General features: G+C 39.8%; 4 protein-coding genes across 9 annotated transcripts; 2 read left to right on the top strand and 2 right to left on the bottom strand.

Moving 5' to 3' along the window:
* The first annotated feature begins 555 nt into the window (after positions 1 to 555).
* On the top strand, positions 556 to 12813 carry LOC106658142 (1,5-anhydro-D-fructose reductase-like). Of its 5 annotated transcripts, none has more exons than XM_014379969.1 (7): positions 556 to 638; positions 11220 to 11319; positions 11406 to 11570; positions 11632 to 11832; positions 11906 to 12022; positions 12100 to 12491; positions 12565 to 12813. In XM_014379969.1, the coding sequence occupies exons 2-7, from the start codon at positions 11254 to 11256 to the stop codon at positions 12596 to 12598; spliced, it is 975 nt and encodes a 324-aa protein (XP_014235455.1). In that variant the 5' UTR covers positions 556 to 638; positions 11220 to 11253; the 3' UTR covers positions 12599 to 12813. The 5 variants fall into 5 exon arrangements, with proteins under 5 accessions (XP_014235455.1, XP_014235452.1, XP_014235454.1 ...); XM_014379966.1 differs by lacking the exon at positions 556 to 638 and adding an exon at positions 10507 to 10575; XM_014379968.1 differs by lacking the exon at positions 556 to 638 and adding an exon at positions 10510 to 10575 and having other exon boundaries at positions 11228 to 11319.
* Positions 12814 to 12955: 142 nt separating this feature from the next.
* On the top strand, positions 12956 to 14476 carry LOC106658145 (pyridoxal phosphate homeostasis protein). Its single transcript, XM_014379972.2, has 4 exons — positions 12956 to 13393; positions 13506 to 13866; positions 13942 to 14183; positions 14250 to 14476. The coding sequence occupies exons 1-4, from the start codon at positions 13316 to 13318 to the stop codon at positions 14313 to 14315; spliced, it is 747 nt and encodes a 248-aa protein (XP_014235458.1). The 5' UTR covers positions 12956 to 13315; the 3' UTR covers positions 14316 to 14476.
* Positions 14472 to 16126, bottom strand: LOC106658144 (calcium-dependent protein kinase 12-like). Its single transcript, XM_014379971.1, has 5 exons — positions 15795 to 16126; positions 15411 to 15677; positions 14924 to 15090; positions 14754 to 14846; positions 14472 to 14682 (listed from the first exon to the last, which is right to left on the bottom strand). Exons 1-5 carry the CDS (start codon positions 16014 to 16016, stop codon positions 14478 to 14480), a joined length of 954 nt encoding a protein of 317 aa, XP_014235457.1. The 5' UTR covers positions 16017 to 16126; the 3' UTR covers positions 14472 to 14477.
* Positions 16127 to 18495: 2369 nt separating this feature from the next.
* LOC106658139 (myosin regulatory light chain 2) lies at positions 18496 to 21895 on the bottom strand. 2 transcript variants are annotated; one of them, XM_014379962.2, is made up of 3 exons: positions 21783 to 21895; positions 18923 to 19340; positions 18496 to 18823 (listed from the first exon to the last, which is right to left on the bottom strand). In XM_014379962.2, exons 1-3 carry the CDS (start codon positions 21783 to 21785, stop codon positions 18594 to 18596), a joined length of 651 nt encoding a protein of 216 aa, XP_014235448.1. In that variant the 5' UTR covers positions 21786 to 21895; the 3' UTR covers positions 18496 to 18593. The 2 variants fall into 2 exon arrangements, with proteins under 2 accessions (XP_014235448.1, XP_014235449.1); XM_014379963.2 differs by lacking the exon at positions 21783 to 21895 and adding an exon at positions 19851 to 19954.

Raw genomic sequence — 21895 nt, 5'->3', positions numbered from 1 at the left:
GCGCGCATTGGACGCAATGATACACGAAATCCATACGCGGATTTCTTCTTTTCAAACAGCCGCACACGAGCATTGAAAAGGATAAAACTCCGATTTGAAAGAGAGCTGCAAAACTATTTTGAACTGCGAATAAAAAGTCCTGTGAATCCTTTATTTTGTCGAGAAAAATGAAACTCGTGCCACGTATTATTCTCGAACGCAACTCGAAAAATGTCTAATCTATATCGGTTGTATAGATTTGTATTCTTGTCTTCGGCGACGGTTGGCCAAGAAAACGTTATACTTTTGTTAAGACGTATCTTTCGTACAACCCCTTGATAAAAATACAAAAAAAATTGTAACGGACAACTTGGAGTTTTTTTTAAATAATATAGATTTAATTTTTCAACACTTGGTAAATTTACTTTATATGTTTTTATGTAATAGAATAATTTATTTATTTATATGAAAAATACATAATAGATTGTAAAGTTCGGATGAAATGATGTAATAAATAACTTCCAATTTCTTGTATAGGTTTAGCTTTGGTACAAAACTATCTCCTTGCTAAAACACCGAATAGACATACAACCAATGCCATCTAGCACCGAAGACTAGAACTTTAAAAGATGTCCATGATACAATTCATTGATCAGAAGGTATGAAATTTATAATTTTTTGTTTGAACAATTTTAATTCTGAAAAAATATTTTCGACTATTTTAAAATACCTTAATTTTATATTTTATATTTTTACATTAATAAAAATATCACACATTTCATATAATGACATTATATCGTATTTTTAAACGAATTTGCTCGGTACCCTTTAAATTCATTCGGTGCAAACTTGATCGTCACCATATAATATTCGAGCATTATTTTATAAATTGCATTATGGTTTATCCGAAGAAAAGCAAACACAGCGATATTATTAAAGGCTTATTAGCAACGTCGAAACTGCTGTACACGCCACGATGTCGAACAAAAAAAAAAGAACCAGGACGATAAAGGCTGGACGAAGCGCACGTGAAAAAAAAAGGTTACACTTAATAAGTAATAGGCCGAAAAAAAACAGCCAGTTCCCAGCGTGCCGTAAGAGAATACGTGCATACAAGGGCTGGATCGCGGTGTACACATAAAATACGGTCGTAAGCACATTGTAACATTGATTTGCGGTTTTATATATATATATGCCGCGGAGCAGCTCTCGGGGCTTTTATCAGCTGCGATCGGATATGACTCGAGGGCTATCATTATGGCTCATTACCGCGTTCGAGCCTCTCTCTCTCTCTCTTGCTCTTGCTCTGCAATGTGCGGTAGTGGCGCGCGCGAGCAACCCAATACATATCATGCTGCGCGCGGAGCATTAAAAGTGCAAGCGAGAACACGAGCAGAACTGCTGCTGCTGCTGATGCTGCTGCAGAGATGAGAAAAATAAACATAATTCTGCTCGCCGCCGACGCTGCCGCCGCATCGACGATTATTATACGTATCGACGTAATGAACGAGGCCAAAATCGAAAAAGCCCCTACGGAGAGGCTCTGATGCGGTGGCGGCGAGCATCTCACCTCACACGCACACATCATGTGGCGCATTAGAAAAAGTGCTACCTCTATTTATTTACGCAATTCGAAAAGTATTGATATAAGATTTGGGGTTGATGAAAGTACTAAGAAAAGAAAAAAGTCATTATTAGAGCTTTTACTAATTTTGAAGAAATTTAGGGAAACAATATTATTTGGTTTACATTAAATTATTAAATGGTTTTCTTTTGGGCTTTTTGGGTAAAAAACTTATTATAATCTAGGGCTCGCCGAGTTCGAGACGAGTTCGAGTAGAGTCGGGAAAAATCGAGTACTCAAAAAATCGAGTACTCGACTCGAATTCGAGGAAAAAACTCGAACTCGACGAGTCGAGTTTTTTCGAGTACTCGCACAGCCCTAGTAATAACTCGAGCCAAGCAGAGTCATTGATTTTAAGCTCAAAATTCATAAATTTAACAAATTAAGTGAGCGGTGGTATGACCATTTTTGTTAAAATTGATAAATTTTAACATCATTACTCATATATTACAAAAATCACTAAATCGTTGTAAAAATCTATAATTGAATTTTCGAAATATGAAAAAATAAACATTTTTGTGCTGCCCAACCTAAAGTAACATTTTATTCCCGCTGAGCAAAACTAAAATGTTACTTTACGCTGGGGGATTCACAAAAAATTGTATTTGCACCTATGTAGCGAAAAAAGAAAGTCGTCTCAGAGCACGTGATTATCAGCCGATCAGCTTCCCCTCGGATGATAAATTACACGTGCTCTGAGACTTTCCAGTTTTTCACTCCCTATAGGTGCAAAATATACTATTTCGTTCTCGCGATGCAATATTTTTAGCCGCTCACGAAGCAGGATCGTCATGTGTACTGACTATATTCACATACACTACGATCCATATTCTATACATAGAAAGTAAAAAACACGGGGATGCTGCTACGAAAGAGAAAAGTAGCTCGAATTATGTATGGTAAAGATTAGAAAGTGTACAATTTCCTTATTAAGGGGACCGTAGTTGTACATATGGAGTGACTGTGCCCCCAAGTTTGGGTGCTTCTCCGCTTCTCCCACTTACTCTCGCTGTGTCGCTCGACGCTGTAGCGCCGGTTTGAAAGTGTAGTACGATTTGACTGCTCATTCGTATGCTTCTATCTTGTGTAGGCTATGGCTTTAGACATGTGTTTTTTACTTTCCATTTAATATATCATAGTGTGCAGTGCATAGTCAGTACACGAGAAGACGCCGCCGTGTGAACAGCTGAAAATATCGAATCGTTTTCAGCTAGTGATTTTCGTTAAAAAATTCAATAGTATTCTTAAATAATAAACTATACTGTGTTGTGTTTGTTAGTGAGTGCACAGAAAGATGCAGATCGATAACGAGGACGTGGATCATCTTAACCAACTAAAAATAAGAAGATTAAAGAGATTACGGAAAAAGGTAGATTGGGAGATCGAAAAAGAACGACATGAACTTCTCGATCGACTTTATCCCTTCATTGAAAATTGGGAGGATCACTATGCAAATTTCCTAGACATTTTTCGACGACCAGAAATCCATCGGCTTCTCACGGATTCCATAAATTATTGGGGTAAAGACGAATCTGATAATAGATTAATAGCATTCATCGCGTTTGTTATTCGCACCGGCTTCGAGGACGAGCCTATAGTTGATGAAGAAGGAAAGCCACTGTTGCATCGCACCACTGCAGTGCACGTGGCAGCTCGACGCAGAATCGATAGCAGAATGGATAACCAAGACGATCAGTCGGATATGGTGATCAATAGACTTTTCTCAATATATAACAAATTTAATTTGAATTACATCGACGAACGTGGCCTGTCGCATTTTCATGTGGCCTGCTTGGCTGGCTGTGAGTCAGTCGTCGAGAAATTTCTCGAGTTCGGCCAGGATCCCAATTTTATCTGGCGAGAAAAAGGTTATTCGCCTCTGGACTTGGCTCTAGGCCAGTGGACGTTTTACGATTGGAACAACAAAGACATACTTCAATCTCTGTTGGAAAATGGCGCAAATCCAAATATAGCCAATGCAGTCGGAATGACACCCCTGCACCATATAAGCAGGCGAATTCCTACTCAACGTACGGGGAAACACATGGTGAAGATGATTTTCGAGTTCTGCCAAGACAAATATCGACCGGTGCGGGTCAATGCCACGAACAAGGATGGTTGGACGCCATTTCACATTGCTCTGTTCAGCAAAAACAAGAAGGCGATCGAACTGCTGCTGAAAAATGGCGCCGATCCAAATACGGTCGATAATTATGGATATACACCTCTACACACTTTTTGCTTCTTAAACGACGATGTTTCCTTGCTGAAGCTATTCTTCGAGATCAACGACAAGTTCCAGCGGACGGTGCAAGTCAACGCCGTGGACAATAAGGGACGAACACCTCTTCAATTGGCGGTGGACCGTCTTTTTCCTGATGCGGTCGACAAATTCTTGGATCGTGGTTCTGATCTGTCCAATTTGGTTTCTCCTTTTGGTACACTTTTTAGATATATTCTTTTTGATGAAACATCATATCATTATAAAAAGATACTCCCGTCTAGCATTTTGGTCATCGCTGAAAGTCTGGAGAGCAGAGGATACAATTTGAACCGAAGCGACGCCCTAAGGATCATGAAATTTTTTGCTGATCACGAATTGCTCGAAAAATCAGCGAGTCTTGATCAAACTTTGCATTCAGAAAAATATTGGTACGATGACGAAAAGTTCACGAGCACAGCGAAAGAGATTGAGGTAAATCCGAGTCTGTCGCTCTACGACCTGGTTCTGTTGCAACCAAGACAAGCAGCGAAACAGCTGACATTAAAAAACTACTACGAGTTTGCGTGCTCGGAAAAAATGGATAGTCTCCTCGAAATGCATAAAGAGGCTTGTAGTTTGCATTTGTGCGAAAAACTATCGAGAAAATTTTTTCGGCGATGGGCACTGGATCCTTTCTTGGAGTTGACGCATTATAGGCTGCCAATTCTTTGCTGTGATATGATCATCGAGAACCTTGGGAACAAAGACTTATATAATATTTGCTTGGCGGCACAAAGTCTTGAAAACAAAATTAAGAAAATTACAGAAAAAAATGCGAAAATAAGTAATACAAAAAGACAAAAGACCTGTAGAGGCTAGAAATGCTCTGCAATGACTAGAAATAAAAACGATAAGATTATGAAGGTTTGCTTTTATTCTTGTTATGAAATTCATAAAAGAAGCAAAAAAGATGATGATTTTTTGCTTATTGTCTTGGCGACTATAAGCCAAAGCATGTAATAGTGTTAATTATATTTATCATAATTTTTATGTTTGGTGTATTAAATTTTCTAGATTTTCCATGTTATTCAAATAAATGAACTTATCTTAATATTAAGTTTCTTGTGAGTTAATTTTATCTTTTCATATAATGTCTACAAAAGTTTTAAATAATGACTTGATAAAGTTGTCAAATACTTGAAAAATTAGAAAAAAATGTACCAAGTAAATAGTTATTTTTTAATATTATATTACATCACGAGAAAGAAAAAAATGCGGCTAATTTCTGACCAAAAGGCTTCCTTTCAACATAAGCTTTTTCTTCCTTTTATTTGTTGATTCTAATAAAAAGTCATAAATCCCATATTCGACAACCATATATCAAACAAGACTTTTAAACGTGAAAGAAATGTTTATTTAAAAATTATCATTTATCGTCAAGTAATGTAAAAGAAATAGAAATTATTTGTCTGTATTCTGTGAAAGATTTTCATCGCTAAAATTAAAATTAAAAAATGTATAATACTTAAAGTATCGAAAATTAAAGTATAAAGATTTTTGTTCTCAGGACATGGAAATTTTTTAACAGAAATCGTTATTATGTCAACTATAACGTAAACGATTGCTTTCTTTCTTTTTCTCGAATCTTTTGGTGCCGAATCATAATCCATTTGTATCCAAATTTTTTCTCGCAATTGACGCACGCAAAATCTTTGTGACATTCGTGTATTATTCTTTGGTGTTTGATCAATGTCGATTTTTCTCCAAATTTCTGCTCGAAATTTTTGCATGCAAAATCTTTGCGACTTTCATGGACACTTTTTTGGTGTCTTGTCAAATTGATTAGTTTTTCAAATTTTTGTTCGCACTTGTCGCATTAATAGTCTTTGCGACCTTCATGGAGTGTTGTTTGGTGAATCAATGAATCTGATCTTGTCGCATGCGAAATCTTAATGCATGCTTTAAAAGTTAGTTTTGGCCTAAAAATGAAAAACCCCATAGCTACGGGTCCTCAATGAAGTCATTTAACCGCCCTTGTACTTGAAAATACTGTTCAAAAAATCGGAAATTTGGCCGTTTTATGTGCTTTATGTCCTCGTCTAATTTGATATCACGGAAATTAAATGAGTAAAATTTATATTCGGTATTACGACTTGTTTAATCGGAAACGACAACATTCAAACTAATTTATTTTCTCTCTAAACATGATCAGTGTATTAAGGAATTATGTCAAAATCGTTGATTATCATATTGTTTACAATTAAGTTACCGATTTATCTGTGTATAAATTGTTCTCACAATATTCAAAACATCTTAGAAATTTTAACTTGACAACGATTCCTTCGAGGAATTTTTCGTGCGTTTAAAACTAAACACTCCCAAATTAACTCCCGACATAAAACATCGAGTTTGCAAAAAAAAACATCTTTAACATAAGCCCTTCTGCAAATTTATAATAAAAAAATTTGAAATCGTTCCAAAATATGCTGCCCCACGCCACGGTGTGCTCCACAATCGCCACTGCAGCAGATATAAAATGGATCATAAGCTGACTGCAGTCGAATCGTTATATTATTAGATTTTTCAGTCGACGCGTTGAGCGTACGTAAACAACTCTAGTTACAACCATTCCAGTTTTCCAGTAATTTTTCTCAAAAAATGACTAAAAATACTTTATCTCGAAAATTATATCTATACAACTGCGCACGCTCGCATTCATCCTTTCAATGAGTGCGCGCAGGACTGTACTTTGCAGGCAGAGTACGTAGTGTACCATGCGCGCGCGCACCAGGGGGAAAAACCGGTTAAAGAGGCGCTCGCGCGTTTTACAAGCTATGAAAAGCTAGTCGAGTCCGAGGAAGCCCTCTAAACGTCCCAGCGTTTTATTATTCAGGTATCGTATACACGAAAGCGCATTAGACTTAAGCGGCTCGAAATGCCGGGGCCGGTTAAAGTTTGGGGGGCGACAGCAGTGGCAACGGCACACGAGGTGTTAACCGACACACGTCCGAGCCCCGTATAGCGCTATATACGCTCTCGTGTGCTCGAGGCTCATCCAATTATATCGTAGACATCTTGATGCGCGGATCTGGTGCACCTTCCGAGTTCTTGCACCCTCTCGTCCTTCTCCACACCTCCTCTTCCTCGCGATCGCGCGTATATACATATAAGACGGCTTTTAGTGCCTCGAGGAAGTGCTCAGCCGCGCAACCCTTCTCTGCTGCTGCTGCTGTGACTGCACTCGCGCCACTAGATCCGAGGCGAGTATAGACCGTTTGTTTTACGATGTCTCTCGGGCGCTCGAGGTGTTGTTGTGTGCCGCGGCAACGGACACTTGCATACACAGACACACATATTATATATATGTATAGGCAGTACAAGGCAGTGCACACTCGAGATTGAGAGATATTACCAGCTGCGCGAGTCGCGAGAATAGCACATATCGTGGGCTCTCTCTCTCTCTCTGTTTTCGCGCGAGCGGACAAGACGTGCCAGTTCGACGATGTCATTTGTTACGGCGATTATCACGCGAGAATCTCAGGTATATACATACACAGAGTGTATATACCTACACGGACACATACGTCCACGACCACTCTCTGCGCGTTATAATATACGCGGGGTTTTTTGCCGCGGCCGCGCCACTGCAATTCCTGCAGCGTGTTTAATGCAACACGTACCGTTTCGGAGCTGAGTCTCGCGACTCGAGACGAGGAATTTCACGCGCGGCCTCCCCCCGGGTTTTTCTCTCTCTCTCGCTTCGTTCGTTTGTTTGTTTTACAGTCCAACAAAGTGCACACTCGCGCGGGCAGAAAATATCGACGAGGATATATTTTATTACGTATATGTAAATAAAAATTCGCCGGTCGCCCGGTAGATGTGTGTTGCATCCGAGACGTATCGGCCGATTTTCGTCTCTCTCTGTGCAACCTACATCCCGTGTGCACAGTGCACACGTATAATACCTGTCGTGAGCAAAACGAATGAAATAAATATAAATTCTCCTCTCGCCGGCTTTATCTCCTCGGCTCGGGCAAATATCCATTCCTAAGCGACGGAGGGCATGTATAACTGCCCTCCCCGTGTGTGTGTTTCGACGTGGTAATTACAGGTTGCGGGTTGCGCCGAGCGATACATTAGATGTGTGCCTCGATCCATCCGAGCGTATAGCATATATATAATACGTAAATCAGCTATATATGTATCGTCTAAACAAACCGCTATTTTGCATACACACATTGTGCTGTGTGCCGCACGCTATTGCGCCGACAGTTTAGAAGCGCGCTGGGCGTTACTCGCTCGCTCGCTCGCCCAAAGCCCGCGCGTTGTTTCGTTTTCGGTCGTGGAGGAGCGAAATAGATGAAAAAAAGCTCGAGCCTGCGCTGGGCCAATATTTCACATTAACTGCACTAATTCGCTCGCTCGCTCGCGCCTTCTCTTTTCTCTCGCCCAGTTCGTATCTGTCTATTCTTACCTATGCACATGCGTTTTTCGCAGGCCTTAATGGGGAGCCGTGCCTTTCTTTCTTTTTTCTTTCATCTTTTTGTATCCGTATTAGTTCGTTTCTGCACTCCGGCGTCGACTAAGCTCGCTCGTTCAATTTGTTTTTTTTTTTTTTTTTAGCTAAATGGTTTCGTTTCAAAAATCGATACTTCTTCGCTCAAGTGGATATTAGTATCAACATGAAATCAATTAGGATGATTTATAGCGAATTAAAGAATCTAGTTAAGATTTTAATTTTTTTTTTTTCATTATTATTATCTTGAAATCTTCACGCATATGCTTACAGATGACGGAACTTGCCATGTATCCCCGGTAGAAATACTCAATATTATTAGCGGCCTTATTACCAAAAACTAACCATTTGAAATGTTTTATAATGTATGAGTACTGCTTGACTTCTTTTTGGTAAATTTTCTGCTGCGAAGAGTGAATTGTGATACAAATATTTTTAAATTACCTAAAAATGAGAAATTATAAATTTTTCGCCACTAGATGGCGAATACCTTCATCTGTAAATCTGCAAGTGATAAGGTATAAAAATAATTATATAAGTTAACAATCGCATGTGTTATTCGACATAAGTTATTAACGAAAGCAAAAATTTACTAAACTTTGAAAGGGCTGGTAAGCTCTCCTCTCGTATAAAATACAGCGAGCTGGCGAAATTCGGCAAAAATTTAATACGCACGAGCCACACGGTGCATACACAGATTACGTACTGCCGTACATCATCATTAAATTCGGTGCCAGCGACTATGAGAATTAAACGAGAGAAAACAAGCCCGCGCTTATAATGCCTTTCAGCACCAATTACTCCCTTCCCTTCGATTTTCTCTCTCTCTCTCTCTCTTTCTTGAATCGGTGGAGGACTTGGCGTGCACATTAGCTCGGAGATGCATCCGAACAACTAACACTGCGGCGGATCGTTGGCACTTTGCGTTGTGCAGTTATGTATACACGCACACACACAAAGATCGGGAGAAAGGGAGTCGCTGCGGGAGCAGCGAACTGCAAGTGAAGAGATAATGAAGAGGCTTTCCTCGTGTACTGCGCGCGCGCGAGAGCGAGGAATGAATTTTTTATCCAGCGCCGATATCTGTGCTGCACTGGGGCCTCGTCGTCGCGTCCGCCCCGCCGCCGCCGCTGCTGCAGTTCGCCATTGCTCCGGGCCGATACTTAGGTAATAACCCGGCGTAATGATGGGCTCCGTTCCGACTCTCTCTCTCTCTCTCGCACACACATTTTGTTTGTTCGTAAAAAGCATCGGTGAAAAAAAAAACCAAGACGGCAAAGAGGAAAAAACAAACGACGCAGAAAAGAGCGTGAATCCGTCTGGTTGGGATGTGTATACAGATATACGCAGAGCAAACACGCCATATATACGTCGAGATGGATAATGATGATGGTGATGATGAGGGGTTTCTCCTCTCTATCTCTCTCTCTCTTGGACGTGCGCGCAACTCGATTATAGCAGCTCTCTCTCTCTCGAGCCAAAGGCACAAAAACTCAAGCCGTAGAGCGTCGAGCCTGGCCACTCGCGATTTCTTCCTATGTATACATACACGTGTATCTATACTGCGAGCGTTGCATAGCCTGGCACAGTTCGCGCGCGAGCATCCCCTATATATATGTGCACTTCATACATTCTTGCCAGCACTTTATTTTAATTGCAAACGGCTCGAGCTCTGCTCCTTTTCTCTCGCTCTCCTCTGCACTCATTCACTCTCTCTCTCGTCCCGATCGCTTCTCTCCTTAGCAATGCACTTTGGGCTATTTGCTAGATTGCTGCACACATACACACATATGCACGCATGAACGAATGCGTGTAATCGTTTGCGTGGCGTGTATACGCTTATAATCATGATCGGTATACCATCAATCCACGTGAGCGCGAACCCCACTAATGAATAGATGCATTATGTGGTTTTATACCACAAACAATTTAATACGATCGTTGATCGTAAAAGATCCTCGATAAATTTGTTTCGGCACAGATTCTGAATATTATTGTATTTGAATTCATGTTGTCCATTACAATGACAAAGAGACCTTGCGATGATACCTGGAGTGACCAATTATGAGTCGTTCCAAATGAACTTCAAACGAATGTTGGTCACTTTGTTGCTTGGAGACCCCTCGAATCTGATACGTAAACACGTGCGCCTGAAATAACGCTTCGCCAGTCGAGTACGAGCAGTTGCAGCTGGTAGGCGTAAGCGACGTGCACTTCGGTCGTAAAAAAGAACAATTTTTTTTACTTTCATTGGTAATGTACATCGATGGTATAATTTTTTTCTTTAAGACAATAGATTCGCAAATCATTGTATCTAATTCTGGTGAAAATCTCTTTCAATGTTTTAAGATCTCGACCGCTTTAAATACGATAAGTTAAACTTCCACCGCGAGGTGACGAGTACGTTTCTGTGTAAATCTGCAAGTGACGAAGTAAAAAAATTGTATAAGATGAAGATTTTAACAAAAAATTTTCGAATCAACTTAAATGAAATTTAATTATAAAGAAAAATTTTATTAAATAAATTCATCGAATACTTCAATTAATAAAATCAGTAAGTTGAAAGAAAAATCAACCTTTTGATCGAGATAAATAGTAAAAATATTTACCAAAAACCAATACATATGAGTATAATTGGCACGCAAGCACTTGTCATATCATCGATCACAGGTATAGTAAAAGGTATTTTCATGCTGCTTGCAGGCCGAATCTAAAAAGAGCTACGCCATTATCTTATAAGCCATTTTACGAGCTAAACTGCAAACCTTGGTCATAAGTATGATCAATCATGTCTTTTTTTAAATTGATTCGGGTGATGAATAAAATATTAATCATGTCTTTACACATTGAAATATTTCAATACAATTGCATTTAATTAACGAGTACATTGTTTTTAGGAGTACAGGATAATAATTGCATCACCGCCTCTTGATGGCGAAAACAATCACTCTCTCAACGGGATACGAAATGCCCATGGTCGGTTTGGGAACTTGGAATGTAATTATAGACTCGAATTAGCATGAGTTTTATGCTTATCACTTTCAGACTCGGCGATTAATTACGCTTCGTTATCACTGTTACAGTCCCGACCCGGTGAAGTCGAAGAGGCAGTCACCGCGGCCCTGGAATGTGGCTACAGGCACATCGACTGCGCTTGGCTCTATTACAACGAAAAAGAAATCGGCGGCAGTTTGAAGAAATGGTTCGACGCCGGTGGCAAACGAGAAGACCTCTTCATCACGACGAAGGTACAAATATTACACACAAAATATTATTACTTTTCTTTCGTTCGAATTTTTCTGGAAAAAGTTGCCACCTCAAGCGAATCGCGCATCGGACGTGAAGCTGTTTCTCAGCCAGTCGTTGGAGAATTTGGCACTGGATTACGTCGACATGTACTTGATCCACACGCCGTTCACGATCGGCAGGAACGACGATTACGAAATCGCCATGGATGAGAGCGGGATGCCGGTCATCGACTGCGATACCGATCACTTGGCTACTTGGAAGGTAAATTTTAAAGATTATGTACATACCAGATAATTTAAACCTCATTAATTACGGCTGTACGCGCGTCGAACAGGTGATGGAAGAAGAAGTCAGAGAGGGTCGAGTCAGATCGATCGGAGTGAGCAATTTCAGCACCGAACTGCTGCAGAATCTGATCGACGAGGCCGACATCAAGCCGAGCAACCTTCAAGTATACGAGTTCATTGACGAAGCAGCCCCCGCAACTTGCGACGATCGATGATATATTCCCTCCGCGTGTGATTGCAGATCGAGGCGCACGTCTACACGCAGCGGCGGGAGCTGCGCGAGCTGTGCGCGAGGCATGACGTGGCCGTGACGGCTTACGGCAGCCTCGGCTCGCCGGGCCTCGACGCGCGTTACAAGCGCGAGGCCTTCCTCGCGCAACCCGCCCCGCCGCTCGAGCATCCCGTGGTGCTGGGCATCGCCGAGGCCCACCGCAAGACGCCGGCCCAGGTGCTGCTGCGCCACCTGATCCAGGAGGGCGTGGCGGTCGTGCCGAAGAGCGTCAAGCCCGAGCGGGTGAGGGAAAATTTCGAGCTCTACGATTTCGAGCTCGACGAGGACGAGCTGAGGCGATTGGACGAGCTCGATTGCGGCGAAGACGGCAGGATGATCGCGTTCAGGAAGATGTTCGAAGGGTATAATATTTTTACATTTCAAGAGTGCAACTCTAGATATTAATTTTAAGATTGTAATATGTTTTTATTGCAGGCTTGGAGTTCATCCGATGTGTCCTCCACCTTAGATTTTATTAAAAATCAAACGTAGCATTGTGCAATGTAGTAATTTGATGATACATTTTATCAACGTGTTCGTTTAAAATTCTTGATAATTTAAATTTGTATAGAAATATGTTGTCATTCGTTGATTCAAAGGATTATTGGTCTGTTGATGTTAATTATATAAAAATAAATATTGTGAAAAGGTACGATAGATTGTAAAATAAAAGAAGACGTGCAAAATTTTGTTGAACACTCGAGTGAAAATCCTGTCGAAAAAAAAATGAGTGTATGAAGAGCTACGTTTGTAGTACTTGAAAAAACTCGATTCAATTGAGCTGATTTTTGATAAGTACAATGGATAAAATTAATTAAAAGCAACTTAAGAAAGTAGTTATCGGTTTATCGTTCGAATAATTTCAAAATAAATAAAAGCGATCATAGGATTTCGCTCCAGATAATGAGCAAAGTACTTAATTTGCTCTGAAAAGAAAAGAATTTGACTTGTAAACATTTGCGTTCACCACGCAATACGCATGCGCGAGCAGAAAAAAAGTCGGCTGTCTGCTGACGGCGTTATCAAAAGCAAAACATTGCCCCATGATATATAATGGTTCAGTCACAGTGACAATTCACAATTACCGGCATTACTCTTTTTGACATTGAAATTAACGTACATCGTTACGTAAATCGTATAGCGTGAATTTGTTTTATTGTTCTGTTTTTATTTAAACATTTAATAAATGAAAATGGTAGACATTGCAAGCAATCTCCAAGTTATACGGGACAAAATTGCGGCCGCGTCGGTCAAACGAGCTGCGGTAAAATAATATTTCACCATATTATATAATAAATGATTGTGCATAAACAATTGCTAATTATTGAGACAAGTTGTGTCACTGTTCAGTTTCATGATGTTTCAATTATTTACAGGAATACAAGCACTTTGAACCTTGCCTTGTAGCTGTTGGTAAAATTCATCCTGCTCAGAGCATCATTCGTGCTTACGAAGCTGGACAAAAGCATTTTGGTGAAAATTATGTCAATGAACTCGAGGAAAAAGCAAATAATCCTGAAATACTAGAACAATGCAAAGAGATACACTGGCACTTCATTGGACACTTACAACAAAACAAAGTAAACAAACTCTTGAAAATTCCAAATCTGTATATGGTAGAAACTGTTGATTCTGAAAAAATTGCAACAGCTCTCAATAATAGCTGGCCAAAGTTTAGAGGTGATGTCGATACGAAACTTAAAATAATGGTACAAGTTAATACGAGTAGGGAAGAAGGTACATTTTGTTTTCTTATTTCAAACTATATCAAAATATGGCCATTTTAATGCAAAACATTTATGATGTTAATAGCTAAGAGTGGATGTGAACTTGAAAATACATCAACAATGGTAAAGTATATTCTTGATCAATGCCCCAATTTAGAATTCAAAGGGCTAATGACAATAGGGGAATATGGTTATGATATGTCAAGGGGACCTAATCCAGATTTTGTTAAATTGAAAGAATGCAAAGAAAAAGTTTGTAAAGAACTTGACTTGGACATTAAGGAAGTTGAATTGTCTATGGGCATGTCTACAGACTTTGAACATGCAGTAAGTTATTTAACTGTTTGTTTCACTTTGAACTTCTGATTATTTAATTTTCATGTTCTGTTTTAGATTGAACTTGGCAGCTCATATGTTCGAGTTGGAACTGCAATTTTTGGCGAAAGACCAAAGAAGTAATGTAAAGTATAACAACAGATATATATCTGTTGATCAAAAATTGTATTTATTTATTGAATTTTATTTCAAAACTACATGAGTTACATTCAAGCTGTAAATATTATTTTTATATTGTAAACATTGAATTTGTATTTTCAATAATATATTTTTGTTATTACTTATTTATTGTTTTCTGGAGTCTCTTGTACATCTTTCATGAAACACATCAGTTTTTGTGATATTTTGTAATCCACATAAATTAGAACAGAACTCTATGTAATCAATAGTTGGTTTTCCATTCTGATCACATACCGGTGCTTCTTCCAAAGCCCGATCAGTATCTTTTTCTGTGAATCTATCACCGTATGATGTAATATCTGTTCTAAGCCTATCGACAATAATAATAACTAGCCTTTATTATCATATTCATATATTATATACTTATAATATTAGACTTACTCTTCTTCATCCAAAAAGCCACTATTTTTTTTATCCCATTTAGAAAAAGCTTTTATCAAGTCCATTTCAGAATCAAACTCCATTTCTTTATCTCTAAAAATTGGAAAATGAATAAGAGTTGTAATTCTTAATTTATTATCGGAATGATGTTACAGGTAAATATTGCTTACTCAAATAAGCTGACAAATGCATCAAAATCAATTGGCTTTGGACTTTCTGAAATCATTTTTTTTATTTTATCTTCAGAAACGTTCATTTCCCCCAGTGATGTAAAGGTGAACTTCAAATCAGATTCATCAATAATTCCATCACGATTAATGTCAAAGATTTTGAAAACCTGCAAAGTCGTGTCTAGTTGTTGTAAGCAAAGAAAAAAAAGTAAAATCCAAAACTAATTGGTACAACTACTGATAGTTTAATCTTTTAATGTTTTAAATCTGCCATAGCCAAGGTGAGTAAAAATATTTTTGAACATAGTTTCGAAATACCCATGAAATATTTTTTTAAATATTTAGCGTGATTCCCATTTTATTAACTTTTTTTTATTGACCGAAATGGGACCTTTTGCATAAATTTTAACAAAAATGATCAAAATTTAATTTGAAAAACTTTTCACCGATCGCGCACATCCATAAAACTTTTATTTTAATTAATCACCTCGCTCAGTTGAGAAACGAGCTTCGCTCTGTGCTCCTCGGATTTTTTCTGCACTTGAGTTAAAAATTGTTGAAATAGTTTCCGCTTGAGTATTTCGGCGAAGGACAGATATTCGTCACTATCGGCTGGCGGCTTGTTTTTGTCCTTGATCGATGCTCGCTTTTTACTCGATCGTCCCGAACTGATTTCCGCTATGCTTTTTCTGGGCAAATTGCTCGGATCTGTTTTTCCATTGCTGGCAGATTTTTGTTCCGACGATTCTTTTACCTTCGAAATTGAATAAATTTGTGTTTGTGTATTTTTCAATTGAATTATCAAAAATGTAATTATCTGCTAGAATCGTAAACGTTAACACTTATTTTTCATTTTTTTTATCACGCTTACTCGATCTTTTTTACTGTCACTTTTGTTACCGGACTCTTCGGAAGTCGACATCGCTCGAAAATCGAGAAAGAAATTCGAACTTTTGTAAAAGGCAAACGTGAAGTAAGTATCAGCGATGAAAGCCGAACTGGACTGGCGGAAAACGTAGCTGGGCCGTTTGATTTTATATAGGATCGGTATACACCGGCGTATACGCAGCCTCCCCCAAGCAAATCTCTCCATTAATAAGAACAGGTGCTATTAGGGCAAGATAAGTCGGTCTTAACTTCCTTAGCACAGCAAATTAAATATGTAAATAACTCCAAAAAGCGAAGAGAGCACAGCGCGAAGAAGTCCAAGTTATTCGGTCATGCCGTTAATTTCCGCTCCGCGCCTCGCGGATACTTACTTGGCTTCCGAGGCTGCCTTCATTTGCTCGAGTTCGTGTCACAGGGTATAAATTAATATACACACCGTGTGCACCTACATCTGGTCTGCCCATTGATTAAATCTAAGCGAAAGCGTCTAATTTCATTCGTAAAAATACGAGATCTCGATTTGAGGCAGTTGCGGTACGAAACCGATTTCGTGAGCGATCGTCGACTCTTCATTAACGACGGTAGGTCAACGCTTTGTTTTCCGAATACCTGCACGGTATTGTATTTTCTTGACTCTTGACTTTAGAGATGAAGGCTTCGAACTTACTTAAAACCATTAATTTTTTGTAGAATAAATCAATTTTAATTATTGGATATCCTTAACGTGCATCAAATATTAAGAGAAATGCATATTTCTCAACGAATGTAGAATTACGTTAACTTCACTAACGTCCTTAGTTTTTTTTTATTTTTAAAAATTATCCTTATTCATTAGCTTACTATATGGAATGTTCAACTGTTTGTTGTTGATATAGAATTAGAATTCTCTTGATTTACCGAATTTACGAAGAGAATTGGATCTCAAGTTTCTTTGAAGTCGAATCAAAGTTCAAATTTAAACAATTATGCTTATTTGCAGTAAATGTGAAATACTCGATAAAACGATGACACACTTTTGTTTCTCATACATTTTTTTCGACGCATAATTCGTGCGCGGGTTAAATTGTTGCCAAAATAGCTGGCTGTAAACAGCAAATGGAAAATTCACGAAGGCGCGTGTGCTCGCATCTGCTCCGTAGAGAGCAGCCAATATTTAGACGCGTCGGCGTGTTCTATAGCGAACGTTTATTTTATTTCGTAAGCTTTATTTGGATTATGCAACGGGCGATACGTCATATCCGAGCGAATGAAAAATTGGCTCGGGTCCAATTTTAAATCAAGATACCTACGTGCATCTCTCTTTCTCGAAAGCCGTGTATTCGCGGTGTATATTCTAAGCGCGCGAAGGCCTCGTTTCACCTCGGGGCGAAATAATCGAGGGGACACATAAATTCGCCGCAAGGTAGGCTCCATTTGCCACGTGACAAATTTCATTTTTTCCTCTTCCCCGTTGTGTGTTGGTGCGGGGTATTTTTGAAATTGTACCGAAGCTCTAGACCGGCCTTATATTTAGCCTTTTGATCGCGGTTTCGCCGTGTCAAATATTTACGTACGCACGAGAATCCACCCGAAAATAGAGCGGAACGCGCGCCGTGGTGCTACGAGCTGCGAGGCAATTGCGAAATGAACATGATTGCTTTGAATTTTTTCAAAATATCTTTATTATAATATGAACAATAAATTATCATAGTAATATATCATATGGAGTCGAGGAGAGCAATCCTCGCCCACCTCGGCAGACCCGTCGATTTCGATCCTCACAATATATTATTTCTCCCATGAAAAGTAACAAAGACACGAGTTACATAAACGAGAAACAAAAAAGTAATGTAACACAAAGCTCGAGCTAAAAAAGTTCACGACGCTTACATTTTTGTCGACATCGTTTATAAATAGCTCTACGAATTGGTACACTCAAAGAAAAAAGCTCTCATACTCTGTTCATTTTCCGACAATCGTGTCAGGTGCTTTGCTTATTTTTCTCCTTGCCTCCCCCGCCCCCTGACAACAAGAGTGAGATCGAGCGACGCTGCTTTCTGATACATATGTATGGAACGAATGAGACACAACTAAACGGACGAAATTAATAATAAAACAATGTGCAATGTGCGATGCGATTTGTAATAAGGAAACAGTTATTAAAAAAAAAAATTAATTAATTAATTAAGATGCACGGAATAGCGACGGGTCTGCCACTGTGTAACGACGATCCAAGGATGAAGAGAGAGTGTGAGAGAGAGAGAGAGAGCGAGACAGAGTGTGTGTTCTTTTTCACTTTCCTTGGTGCTGTTCATTCCTTTTTATTTTCCTTTATTATTGCTTGTTTTACTTTTTTTTCTGTTTTCATGAGCTGTTATTGCTTGCTTATTAATTATTGTTCGTTGGACATTACGATGTTACAATGATTCTTTTCTTTTTTTTTAATATACTTATATAAACTTATATAAACATTTTTTATGCATTCTACGCGGCAGTTGTAAGACGCGCGTCGCGCATTATAAAACAATCACGCGAATCGGTTCTTCTTCTGCTTTTTATATATTCCGTTTCTCTTTGCCACATATACGCGTCGACGGCGGTGGTATATATATATATAGATATACATGCTGGCGATGGTGGTGGCACGCGCGCGCGCACTGTACGTCATTTTTGTATATTTTTGGCTTTTTTTTTTCTCTTTATATTATATAATAATAAAATTTATTTATTTATTTATGATATACGGTGACGGCTGTGTGTGTTTTTTTGTGTGTGTTTGTTTGAATCGCGGCGAGTTGTTGATCTAATCGTCTTCGTCGTCGCCCTTGCCGGTCAACATGTTGATGAGCGACTCGATGTCGATCATGCCTTTGTCGTCGATGTAGAAGTGATCGTACGCGTCGTTGACCTCTCTCGCGGTGAATTTCTCGCACCAGGTCATGAGCGCGTGCCTCAGTCTCTCGCCGTCGATCTTGCCCTGTCCGTTGTCGAAGGTGTTGAAGGCCTTGGCCACGACGTCGTCGTCGTCAGCGCCTGTTGTAGTGGCACGAAAAAAAATAAAAGATCAAGTAAACTGACGTAACGCGGGGGAATTTTTTGCACGGCATTGCGCAACCGCCACTGTATACTGACCTCCTCCCTGCATGCGCGAGGCGAAGAGCTGCAGCAGCTGGGTGAAGTTGATGGGTCCGGGCGCCTCGCCGAGCATCTCGTCGAGCTCTTTGTCGGTGACGAGACGGCCGACCTGGTCGAAGATGAAGCGCAGATCCTCCCGGCCGAGGATGCCGTCTTTGTCGTGGTCCATCAGCTGGAAGGCCTCCTTGAACTCGGCGACCTGTTTCTGGGTGAACATGGAGAAGACGCTGGAGCCGGTGCGCTTGGCCTTGCGGCTGCCGCGGCTGGCCCTGGACGAGCCCGAAGGGGACTTGGGCGTCTCCGACTTGGGCGGCGTTGGCTGCTTCTCCGGGGTTGGCTCCGCGTCGGGGGTCGCCTCCTCCTTCTTGCCATCGTCCTTCTTTTTGGTGGTCTTCTTCTTCTTTTCTTTATCCGCCTAAGTGATTCAAATTCAGAAAAAAAAACCCTTGAGTTTGCGATTCGAGTGGATATAAAAAAAAAAAAAAAAATTAATTCCATTCCCCCGGTTTCGTTATTATTTTGCGCGAAATTGTTCGAATTCGCGAAATACTCCCGACGCGTAAACAGCAGCCCCCGGCCATCCGATGCACCGCAATAATAACGAGCCAAAAATAGAATCAGCTCGAAAAGATGCGGCGTGAGCGTATATCGGCACTTTCAGCATTTCGTAATATGCTTTCCAATCGTTATGAAATAATCGTTTGTTACGCGTAAAAAGTACCACGAGCACAATCGAAACTTTTTATCAATGCACATATCGTTTTTCAATAGTCACTCGCAAGCTCCGAAGACGATTGCGTGCTTTTATTTTTTAAAGACCTTTCAAACGTTATGAATTAAAAAAAAAATCACTCACTACAACTCGTATACGAATCAATAATATTTAAATAAATTAAATCGATGAGAAAAAGTGCAAACGACTAACCATGTTTTATTTTATTTGAAAATTAACTAGACGATATATAGGGAACGTTCCGAAGCAGCTTCCACGATTCGAATGAGCAGCGGAGCTTACGACTGCGCGGGCACCGATCAAGCTCTATATAGCGCGCGGCATTCGGCTGCTTATATATATGTGTACGTATGGGTATGTTTATATACGTGTGCGTGTGCCGTATATGTATATAGACGGGCCGAAAAAAGAAAAGGGGACGAGAAAAAGCTCAAAGCAACGAACGAACGAGAACGAGAGGAAATGAAAACGTCGCCTCTGTGTATGTGCGCAAGCTTCCGAGCTCTCTCGGGCTATTATTAGTTACGCGTTTGCCCCCGACCCGCCTATATATTTTGCGCACGAAAGCCTATATTTATATATGTAGATGTGTATATACACAATACGCGTATAGGAAGAGAGAGCAGGTCTCTCGCTCGCGTCGCCGTGCCGCTGCTGGTGCAAAATTTTCTTCTTACGTAATATATCCCACACACACACACACACACACACACACACACACACACACACACACACACACACATACGTATGACACGGGGGAGCTTTAAAGCTGCCCATTTTTGCGCCGAGCCGACTTTTCGAGTGTATTTTCGTTTCGCATTTTTCGCTATTGCGCCACCTTTTCTTATTTTTAAACTCCGCGATGTTGTATTACGTGTCTGAGGAAGCCGACAGTTTTTGTTTGCTTCTTTGCAAAAATTAGGCATAGATTATTACGGACTCGATGAAGACATTCTAAGAGTGTTTACGCTCGCAACGCTTTGCTATTTTCGTAGCGGAGGCGTATCGAATGCTACATTTAAAGGAATGTTGTATTCGTAATAATTTGCAAGCTCGAATCTCTTTAACGTTATTTTTAAGCATCTTTACTGGAAGTGCGCTTTAAAATTTAAATTGTCACGTTTAAATGCTTGTACTATTACTTTAAATGACAAATTTTGTTTAATTAATTACTGAATTGCTTCGAAAAGAAATTAAAATTGTAATATTTTCTTACAATTCGGTATCTAATTATAAATAATTTGGGTTAAATAATATCCGTTGATATGTACTTTGACTTGCAATATTTCACGCGAATAAAAAAATTAAAATTGAACAAAATGAAGTTGGACATATCGCGAGCTTTCGTCGTTAAAATTTAGGCAATTTTTTAAAAATCGATACTTTTTTTCAAACTTTTTAACGAAAAGCTCGTGATGAAATCATTCACACAAATTTAAAAAAAAAAAGCTAAAAAAAATGTAGATAACTTTCGTCTTTCGATGTAACAAGCAAGCATAATCTAGACAAGAAGTTTACCTCTTGAACAAGATGCTGGCCAATTAGTCTCGACAGGCGACATTTTAATTGGAGTCAAATTTTCTCGTGTATTTATAATTAAGTCTAAATCCTTCATTAAGAACGCGCGCGGCTGCGAGAGCACATATCATTAGGCGAACCGAAGCAGCTCTCCCCCATGGCGGCGAGCGCGTTTATTAAATGCAGATTATTATGCATCGTGCGCCGCGGTCACACTTGGTCACGGATTTGGCGTCGCGATCGCGATCATGGAAAATTGCACGCGGCCTCCCGTCGTCACGCCAAAGCGAAAATCGCCGAGGCGTCGCGCGATAAAACATTGTGCACACTTCATCATCCTCGCCTGTTTGCCGCAAGCTTTTCGCTCGCGACGATCGGACAAGTCGTCACGCAAGTCGTTATCACTGACCGAATTTTTCTGCACTGTTATTATCACTGTTTTCTTTTTTTTTTTTTTCTTTTTGCTACACTTTCGCAGCTTGCGAGCACAAAGATATAGAGAAAGATAGAGAGAGCAAAGAGAGATTAACGTTCTGCTCGTAACGCAATCACTGGCTGCCGTAGTTGTTGTCGAGGTAAAAACCATAGTGCTTTAATAGGACTTACCATTTTTGCTGGGTGTTGTGAGGAAAAAAGACACACTAAAACACTCTCGGATTAGAGGAGGCCTCGTATTTAAACACTCTCGAGATGGTTACTGAGAACCAACTGCCCGAAAG

The sequence above is a fragment of the Trichogramma pretiosum genome, unplaced genomic scaffold (assembly GCF_000599845.2).
Source record: "Trichogramma pretiosum strain Unisexual culture from Peru unplaced genomic scaffold, Tpre_2.0 scaffold56, whole genome shotgun sequence".
NCBI lineage: Eukaryota > Metazoa > Arthropoda > Insecta > Hymenoptera > Trichogrammatidae > Trichogramma > Trichogramma pretiosum.
The sequence above is the reverse complement of the archived record's forward strand: the minus strand, read 5'-3'. Positions and strand labels throughout refer to the sequence as shown.